The 12,500-nt window shown below is 45.2% G+C and overlaps 1 protein-coding gene across 1 annotated transcript in view; it reads right to left on the reverse strand.

Moving 5' to 3' along the window:
• LOC127927614 (cytochrome P450 26B1-like) overlaps positions 1 to 12,500 on the reverse strand; it is a 56,895-nt gene that overhangs the window by 44,374 nt on the left and 21 nt on the right. The window contains exon 1 of the mRNA XM_052514232.1: positions 11,312 to 12,500. This exon is cut by the window's right edge and continues 21 nt beyond it. Within this exon, the coding sequence (XP_052370192.1) occupies positions 11,312 to 11,515 (204 nt within the window). The 5' untranslated portion in view covers positions 11,516 to 12,500. The remainder of the gene's footprint in view (positions 1 to 11,311) is intronic.

Consider the following 12,500-nt stretch of genomic DNA (forward strand, 5'->3'; position numbering starts at 1 on the left):
GGGAGTAAACTAGGGAGGGAGGGTGGAGGGAGGGAGTGAACGAGGGAGTAAATGTACATACACACACAGTACATACAAACAGTACATACACACACACAGTACATACACACACAGTACATACACACACACAGTACATACACACACAGTACATACACACACAGTACATACACACACAGTACATACACACACACAGTACATACACACACAGTACATACACACACAGTACATACACACACAGTACATACACACACAGTACATACACACACAGTACATACACACACAGTACATACACACACACAGTACATACACACACACAGTACATACACACACAGTTAATTTCACTTTTGTTTATTATCTAATTAACTTGTTTTGGCACATTAACACATGTTTCCATGTCAAAAAAGCCCTTAAATTGAGAAACTGAATTGTGAGATTGAGAGAGATGAAAAGAGACACCAAGAGACAGTGTGTGTGTGTGTGTGTGTGTGTGTGTGTGTGTGTGTGTGTGTGTGTGTGTGTGTGTGTGTGTGTGTGTGTGTGTGTGTGTGTGTGTGTGTGTGTGTGTGTGTGTGGAGAGAGGAGAAAAAGAGGGAGTAAACGAGGAAGGGAGGGAGTAAACGAGGGAGGGAGGGTGGAGGGAGGGAGGGTGGAGGGAGGGAGGGAGGGAATAAACGAGGGAGGGAGTAAACGAGGGAGGGAGTAAACGAGGGAGGGAGTAAATGAGGGAGTAAATGAGGGAGGGAGGGAGTAAACTAGGGAGGGAGGGTGGAGGGAGGGAGTGAACGAGGGAGGGAGGGAGGGAATAAACGAGGAAGGGAGTAAACGAGGGAGGGAGTAAACGAGGGAGGGAGTAAATGAGGGAGGGAGGGAGTAAACGAGGGAGGGAGGGTGGAGGGAGGGAGGGAGTGAATGAGGGAGTAAATGAGGGAGGGAGTAAATGAGTAAACACAGTACATACACACACACACACAGTACATACACACACAGTACATACACACACACACAGTACATACACACACACACAGTACATACACACACACAGTACATACACACACACACAGTACATACACACACACAGTACATACACACACAGTACATACACACACAGTACATACACACACACAGTACATACACACACACACAGTACATACACACACAGTACATACACACACACAGTACATACACACACATTACATACACACACACAGTACATACACACACAGTACATACACACAGTACATACACACACAGTACATACACACACAGTACATACACACACAGAGTACATACACACACACAGTACATACACACACACACAGTACATACACACACACAGTACATACACACACACAGTACATACACACACACACAGTACATACACACACACACAGTACATACACACACACAGTACATACACACACACAGTACATACACACACACAGTACATACACACACGGTACATACACACAGTACACACACACAGTACATACACACACAGTACATACACATACACAGTACACACACACACAGTACATACACACACACAGTACATACACACAGTACATACACACACAGTACATAAACACACACAGTACATACACACACACACAGTACATACACACACACACAGTACATACACACACAGTACATACACACACACACAGTACATACACACACAGTACATACACACACAGTACATACACACACACACAGTACATACACACACAGTACATACACACAGTACATACACACAGTACATACACACACAGTACATACTTTCACACAGTACATACACACACACAGTACATACACACACAGTACATACACACACACAGTACATACACACACAGTACATACACACACACAGTACATACACAGACACAGTACATACACACACACAGTACATACACAGACACACAGTACATACACACACAGTACATACACACACACAGTATATACACACACAGTACATACACACACACACACAGTACATACACACACAGTACATACACACACAGTACATACACACACACAGTACATACACACACAGTACATACACACACAGTACATACACACACAGTACATACACACACACAGTACATACACACACACAGTACATACACACACAGTTAATTTCACTTTTGTTTATTATCTAATTACACATTAACACACAGTCAAAAACTTAAATTGAGAAACACAGTAGATGAAAAGAGACACAAGAGACAGTGTGTGTGTGTGTGTGTGTGTGTGTGTGTGTGTGTGTGTGTGTGTGTGTGTGTGTGTGTGTGTGTGTGTGTGTGTGTGTGTGTGTGTGTGTGTGTGTGTGTGTGTGTGTACATGAGGGAGTAAATGAGGGAGGGAGGAGAACACAGTACATACATACACAGTGGAGGGAGGGAGGGAATAAGTACATACACACACACACAGTACATACACACACAGGGAGTACATACACACACAGTACATACACACACAGTACACACACAGAGTACATACACACACAGTACATAACACAGTACATACACTGTGTACACACAGTAAACATACACAAACAGTACATACACACACAGTACATACACACACAGTACATAAACACACACAGTACATACACACACAGTACATACACACACACACAGTACATACACACACACACACACACAGTACATACACACACAGTACATACACACACAGTACATACACACACACAGTACATACACACACAGTACATACACACACACACAGTACATACACACACAGTACATACACACACACAGTACATACACACACATTACATACACACACACAGTACATACACACACAGTACATACACACAGTACATACACACACAGTACATACACACACAGTACATACACACACAGAGTACATACACACACACAGTACATACACACACACACAGTACATACACACACACAGTACATACACACACACAGTACATACACACACAGTACGTACATACACACACACGGTACATACACACACACAGTACACACACACAGTACATACACACACAGTACATACACATACACAGTACATACACACACACACAGTACATACACACACACAGTACATACACACACAGTACATACACACACAGTACATAAACACACACAGTACATACACACACACACAGTACATACACACACACACAGTACATACACACACAGTACATACACACACACACAGTACATACACACACAGTACATACACACACAGTACATACACACACAGTACATACACACACACAGTACATACACACACACACAGTACATACACACACAGTACATACACACACACAGTACATACACACACATTACATACACACACACAGTACATACACACACAGTACATACACACACAGTACATACACACACAGTACATACACACACAGTACATACACACACAGAGTACATACACACACACAGTACATACACACACACACAGTACATACACACACACAGTACATACACACACACAGTACATACACACACACACAGTACATACACACACACACAGTACATACACACACACACACAGTGCATACACACACACATACACACACACAGTACATACACACACACAGTACATACACACACAGTACATACACACACACAGTACACACACACAGTACATACACACACAGTACATACACATACACAGTACACACACACACAGTACATACACACACACAGTACATACACACAGTACATACACACACAGTACATAAACACACACAGTACATACACACACACACAGTACATACACACACACACAGTACATACACACACAGTACATACACACACACACAGTACATACACACACAGTACATACACACACAGTACATACACACACACACAGTACATACACACACAGTACATACACACAGTACATACACACAGTACATACACACACAGTACATACATTCAAACAGTACATACACACACACAGTACATACACACACAGTACATACACACACACAGTACATACACACACAGTACATACACACACACAGTACATACACAGACACAGTACATACACACACACAGTACATACACAGACACACAGTACATACACACACACAGTACATACACACACAGTACATACACACACACACACAGTACATACACACACAGTACATACACACACAGTACATACACACACACAGTACATACACACACAGTACATACACACACACAGTACATACACACACAGTACATACACACACACAGTACATACACACACACAGTACAAACACACACACACATTACATACACACACACAGTACATACACACACAGTACATACACACACAGTACATACACAGTACATACATACACAGTACATACACAGTACATACACTGTGTACACACAGTACATACACAAACAGTACATACACACACAGTACATACACACACAGTACATAAACACACACACAGTACATACACACACAGTACATACACACACACACAGTACATACACACACACACACACACACACAGTACATACACACACAGTACATACACACACAGTACATACACACACACAGTACATACACACACACACACACAGTACATACACACACAGTACATACACACACACAGTACATACACACACATTACATACACACACACAGTACATACACACACAGTACATACACACAGTACATACACACACACACAGTACATACACACACAGTACATACACACACAGAGTACATACACACACACAGTACATACACACACACACAGTACATACACACACACAGTACATACACACACACAGTACATACACACATAGTACGTACATACACACACACGGTACATACACACACACAGTACACACACACAGTACATACACACACAGTACATACACATACACAGTACACACACACACACAGTACATACACACACACAGTACATACACACACAGTACATACACACACAGTACATAAACACACACAGTACATACACACACACACAGTACATACACACACACACAGTACATACACACACAGTACATACACACACACACAGTACATACACACACAGTACATACACGCACAGTACATACACACACACACAGTACATACACACACAGTACATACACACAGTACATACACACAGTACATACACACAGTACATACACACACAGTACATACATTCACACAGTACATACACACACACAGTACATACACACACAGTACATACACACACACAGTACATACACACACACAGTACATACACAGACACACAGTACATACACACACAGTACATACACACACACACAGTACATACACACACACAGTACATACACACACACACAGTACATACACACACACAATACATACACACACACACAGTACATACACACACACAGTACATACACACACAGTACATACACACACACAGTACATACACACACAGTACATACACACACAGTACATACACAGACACACAGTACATACACACACAGTACATACACACACACAGTACATACACACACACAGTACAAACACACACACACATTACATACACACACAGTACATACACACACAGTACATACACACACACGGTACATACACACACACACAGTACATACACACACACAGTACATACACACACACAGTACCCCAGTACATACACACACAGTACATACACACACACAGTACAAACACACACACACAGTACATACACACACAGTACATACACACACAGTACATACACACACACAGTACATACACACACACGGTACATACACACACACAGTACACACACAGTACATACACACACAGTACATACACACACACACAGTACACACACACACACACACAGTACATACATACACACACAGTACATACACACACACAGTATATACACACACACAGTACATACACACACACAGTACATACACACACACACAGTACATACACACACACAGTACATACACACACACAGTACATACACACACACACAGTACATACACACACACAGTACATACACACACAGTACATACACACACACACACAGTACATACACACACAGTACATACACACACACACAGTACATACACACACACAGTACATACACACACACAGTACATACACACACAGTACATACACACACACAGTACATACACACACACACAGTACATACACACACAGTACATACACACACAGTACATACACACACACAGTACATACACACACACACAGTACATACACACACACAGTACACATACACACACACACACAGTACATACACATACACAGTACATACACACACACAGTACATACACACACAGTACATACACACACACACAGTACATACACACACACAGTACACACACACAGTACACACACACAGTACATACACACACAGTACACACACACACACAGTACATACACACACAGTACATACACACACAGTACATACACACACAGTACATACACACACACAGTAAATACACACACAGTACATACACACACAGTACATACACACACACAGTACATACACACACACACAGTACATACACACACACACAGTACATACACACACACAGTACATACACACACACAGTACATACACACACAGTACACAAACACACACAGTACATACACACACAGTACATACACACACAGTACATACACACACACATTACATACACACACAGTACATACACACAGTACATACACACACACAGTACATACACACACAGTACATACACACACACAGTACAGACACACACACACAGTACATACACACACAGTACACACACACACAGTACATACACACACAGTACATACACACACAGTACATACACACACAGTACATACACACACAGTACACACACACACACAGTACATACACACACAGTACATACACACACAGTACATACACACACAGTACATACACACACACAGTACATACACACACAGTACATACACACACAGTACATACACACACACAGTACATACACACACACACAGTACATACACACACACAGTACATACACACACACAGTACATACACACACAGTACATACACACACACACACACAGTACATACACACACAGTACACAAACACACACAGTACATACACACACAGTACATACACACACAGTACATACACACACACATTACATACACACACAGTACATACACACACACAGTACATACACACACACAGTACATACACACACACAGTACATACACACACACAGTACAGACACACACACACAGTACATACACACACACACAGTACATACACACACACAGTACATACACACACACACAGTGCATACACACACACACAGTACATACACACACACAGTACATACACACACACAGTACATACACACACAGTACATACACACACACGGTACATACACACACACAGTACACACACACAGTACATACACACTCAGTACATACACACACACAGTACACACACACACACAGTACATACATACACACACAGTACATACACACACAGTACATACACACACAGTACATATACACACACATTACATACACACACACAGTACATACACACACAGTACATACACACACACATAGTACATACACACACAGTACATACACACACACAGTACACACATACACAGTACATACATAAACACACAGTACATACACACACACAGTACATACACATACAATACATACACACACACAGTACATACACACACACAGTACATACACACACACAGTACATACACACACACAGTACAGAGAGAGAGAGAGAGAGAGAGAGAGAGAGAGAGAGAGAGAGAGAGAGAGAGAGAGAGAGAGAGAGAGAGAGAGAGAGAGAGAGAGATTTCATGTCATGAATGATTTTTATCTTCCTCTTCATAAACTTGGCCATGGCTCGAAAGGCGCATTCCGGGAACGCGTCGCGCGGTGTATAAATGAAAGCCACGCAGGGAGCGGAGCACAGAGAGTTCAAGTCCCACACGCGGGCTCTCCCTCCCTCTCTTTCTCCTGCGACACATCAGTGCACTGACAAGTGCTACTTAGCGGCGGGGATAATGTGCAGCTTCGCGGAGTAGTTCTATAATTCTATCACTTTATAAAACGTGGACGCAGCCAAAAATCACTCGCTCACAACGTTTTTATCGCGCTGACGGCCCCATTAAAGACGCTACTGACCGTGCTACGGGGTCCATGGAAGTTGAATGAAAAGCCAAGTTATTTATGCTTATGTTGTTATGATATCTAACCTACACTAGAGTGGCCAACATACATACATAAACTAGTACAACTAGTTCACTAGTAAAAAAAAAAGTTTCAGTAACTTGACACTTCTAAAATGTGACTTTTTTTTTTAAAAACACTGTGTGTGCTGGAGCGTTTCGGGACTGCCAGGAGAGGAGGGGTTACAGCTCGGGTCAGTTCAGGGGCTGGAGGGGGTACAGGGGGAGAAGATGATGGAACCGGGCTAAGGAGACTCATAGACGGTGGAGAAGAATCAAGAACCGCGCTTTCCGAGCTTGGGAGAATCAGAGACAGGGAGAGAAGAGGCAAGAACCGCGCTTTCCGAGCTTGGGAGAATCAGAGACAGGCCGAGCTTGGGAGAATCAGAGACAGGGAGAGAAGAGGAGGGAACCACGCTTTCCGAGCTTGGGAGAATCAGAGACAGGGAGAGAAGAGGCAAGAACCGCGCTTTCCGAGCTTGGGAGAATCAGAGACAGGGAGAGAAGAGGAGGGAACCACGCTTTCCGAGCTTGGGAGAATCAGAGACAGGGAGAGAAGAGGAGGGAACCGCGCTTTCCGAGCTTGGGAGAATCAGAGACAGGGAGAGAAGAGGAGGGAACCGCGCTTTCCGAGCTTGGGAGAATCAGAGACAGGGAGAGAAGAGGAGGGAACCGCGCTTTCCGAGCTTGGGAGAATCAGAGACAGGGAGAGAAGAGGAGGGAACCACGCTTGGGAGACAGAGAAACTTAACCCCTTACTGTTATCCCCTAACCATGAACTCAATCTTATATAATGACAAAAACTTGTAAAAATGCGATTTAGTTTTTAGGCACATGGGCATAAAGTGACAGCCAAAGTGAGTGAATTGAATTGGAAGTGCAACAGATATTGTCATCCAACATTTCGCCAACAGTAGATGGAAAGAGCAGACAGAGAGAGAGAGAGAGAGAGAGAGAGAGAGAGAGAGAGAGAGAGAGAGAGAGAGAGAGAGAGAGAGAGAGAGAGAGAGAGAGAGAGAGAGAGAGGGGGGATTCTGATGGTCTCACCTGGATGAGCCAGTGGCAGAGAGAGAGAGAGAGGGGGGGGATTCTGATGGTCTCACCTGGATGAGCCAGTGGCAGAGAGAGAGAGAGAGAGGGGGGATTCTGATGGTCTCACCTGGATGAGCCAGTGGCAGAGAGAGAGAGAGAGGGGGGATTCTGATGGTCTCACCTGGATGAGCCAGTGGCAGAGAGAGAGAGAGAGAGGGGGGGATTCTGATGGTCTCACCTGGATGAGCCAGTGGCAGAGAGAGAGAGAGAGGGGGGGGGATTCTGATGGTCTCACCTGGATGAGCCAGTGGCAGAGAGAGAGAGAGAGAGGGGGGGATTCTGATGGTCTCACCTGGATGAGCCAGTGGCAGAGAGAGAGAGAGAGAGGGGGGGGGATTCTGATGGTCTCACCTGGATGAGCCAGTGGCAGAGAGAGAGAGAGAGAGGGGGGATTCTGATGGTCTCACCTGGATGAGCCAGTGGCAGAGAGAGAGAGAGAGAGGGGGGATTCTGATGGTCTCACCTGGATGAGCCAGTGGCAGAGAGAGAGAGAGAGGGGGGGGATTCTGATGGTCTCACCTGGATGAGCCAGTGGCAGAGAGAGAGAGAGAGAGGGGGGGATTCTGATGGTCTTACCTGGATGAGCCAGTGGCAGAGAGAGAGAGAGAGAGGGGGGGATTCTGATGGTCTCACCTGGATGAGCCAGTGGCAGAGAGAGAGAGAGAGGGGGGGGATTCTGATGGTCTCACCTGGATGAGCCAGTGGCAGAGAGAGAGAGAGAGAGGGGGGATTCTGATGGTCTCACCTGGATGAGCCAGTGGCAGAGAGAGAGAGAGAGAGAGGGGGGATTCTGATGGTCTTACCTGGACGAGCCAGTGGCAGAGAGAGAGAGAGGGGGGGGATTCTGATGGTCTTACCTGGACGAGCCAGTGGCAGAGAGAGGGGGGATTCTGATGGTCTTACCTGGACGAGCCAGTGGCAGAGAGAGAGAGAGAGGGGGGGGATTCTGATGGTCTTACCTGGACGAGCCAGTGGCAGAGAGAGGGGGGGGATTCTGATGGTCTCACCTGGATGAGCCAGTGGCAGAGAGAGAGAGAGAGAGAGTGAGGGGGGTTCTGATGGTCTTACCTGGACGAGCCAGTGGCAGAGAGAGAGGGGGGTTCTGATGGTCTTACCTGGACGAGCCAGTGGCAGAGAGAGGGGGGATTCTGATGGTCTCACCTGGATGAGCCAGTGGCAGAGAGAGAGAGAGTGAGGGGGGTTCTGATGGTCTTACCTGGACGAGCCAGTGGCAGAGAGAGGGGGATTCTGATGGTCTTACCTGGACGAGCCAGTGGCAGAGAGAGAGGGGGATTCTGATGGTCTTACCTGGACGAGCCAGTGGCAGAGAGAGGGGGGATTCTGATGGTCTTACCTGGACGAGCCAGTGGCAGAGAGAGAGAGGGGGGATTCTGATGGTCTTACCTGGACGAGCCAGTGGCAGAGAGAGAGAGAGGGGGGATTCTGATGGTCTTACCTGGACAAGCCAGTGACAGAGAGAGAGAGAGAGAGGGGGATTCTGATGGCCTTACCTGGACGAGCCAGTGGCAGAGAGAGAGAGAGAGAGAGAGGGGGAGATTCTGATGGTCTTACCTGGACGAGCCAGTGGCAGAGAGAGAGAGAGAGAGAGAGAGAGGGGGTGATTCTGATGGTCTTACCTGGACGAGCCAGTGGCGGAGAGAGAGAGAGAGAGAGAGAGGGGGGGGGATTCTGATGGTCTTACCTGGACGAGCCAGTGGAGAGAGAGAGAGAGAGGGGGGATTCTGATGGTCTTACCTGGACGAGCCAGTGGCGGAGAGGAGAGAGAGAGAGAGACCTGGACGGGGGGGGATTCTGATGGTCTTACCTGGACGAGCCAGTGGCAGAGAGAGAGAGGGGGTGGGGGGGATTCTGATGGTCTTACCTGGACGAGCCAGTGGCAGAGAGAGAGAGGGGGGGTGGGAGGGATTCTGATGGTCTCACCTGGATGAGCCAGTGGCAGAGAGAGAGAGAGAGGGGGGGATTCTGATGGTCTTACCTGGACGAGCCAGTGGCAGGTTTCTCCTATGATGGGGAACCCCATGGAACCTTTAGGCATCGGCAGCTTGCAGTTTTTGTCTCGTGTTGATGTCCATCGGAGCTGCCAGAGTTGCTGGGACACAACTAGGAGGAGGGCCATGGACACCGCGCAGGCCGCTAGGGTGGCCAAGGCTGAGACCAGGTCAAAGCTGTCGAATAGCATGGCGAGGAAGGGTCGGTGTCTGAGTGATGGTGATTGGGGTGGTGGGAGAAAAATCCCCTGATCTCACCACGATGTCGTTGGGAGAAGTTGGGTTACAGGAATTGGAAATGCTCTGAAGATGATCAATTCAATATATTGATGGTTATCGATAAAGGGACTTGATTGATTATAATCGATTGATTATGAAATATAACTATGAAAAAAAAAAAATGTTGCGATAGAGCAAATGTTGTTGAAATAGATCGACTTGAATTTGAGTTGAGTGAGTTGTAGGCCTGTGGGCAGCTCAACAGGTGATGCGCTAAACTACTTCCCCTCTCCCACTGTTTCAAAGTGTGGCTATCAATCAGTAGGGTGAAATAAAAGGCATTTAAAACGTCCTATATAACTCCTCAAAACGTCACCTTCAATGACTTGAATGAAGGAGATAATTCAACGAAAGTGGAAACGGATGAATTAACGTTTTGAAATCTCATGTTGGTTTGATTTGAAATTGCCCTAAATAAGTCAAATAAAAAAAATATAATGGATTTTTTTTTTAAAAAAGTCAGTTTGACAAGTATTTGTCCCGCTCCCAGATCGCGTGGAAACAGTGAGTCTCGGAAAGTATTCTGAAAATAAACTGGGGCTTTTCTTTTCAAGAAATGGAAAGTTTTTTTTTTAAACTCTCTATTCCAGAAAAAAAACGTATTATACCTCTTTAAATCTCTCAAAAGTAAAGTGTTGCTCACGAGGCAGATGAAGAGAAAAATGTTTAAAAAAAAAGGAAATTAAAAAACAAGAATAATCCTCTTATTGTCGTTAGTTCTTGAAGCAGAGCCCGATGGATAGTGAGCTCAAGGAGTCTTCTGATGCTACTTGGTGCTACCGTGAGTCGTCTCTCTCTTGCTCTCTATTCCACTGGTAGCGTTCATTCTCTCACTCACTTACACACACATTATCTGTCGTCTCTCTCTCTCTCTCTTTCACATACACTTTTCTCGGT

This window comes from Oncorhynchus keta, unplaced genomic scaffold, assembly GCF_023373465.1.
Source record: "Oncorhynchus keta strain PuntledgeMale-10-30-2019 unplaced genomic scaffold, Oket_V2 Un_scaffold_1579_pilon_pilon, whole genome shotgun sequence".
In the NCBI taxonomy this organism is placed as follows: Eukaryota; Metazoa; Chordata; class Actinopteri; order Salmoniformes; family Salmonidae; genus Oncorhynchus; species Oncorhynchus keta.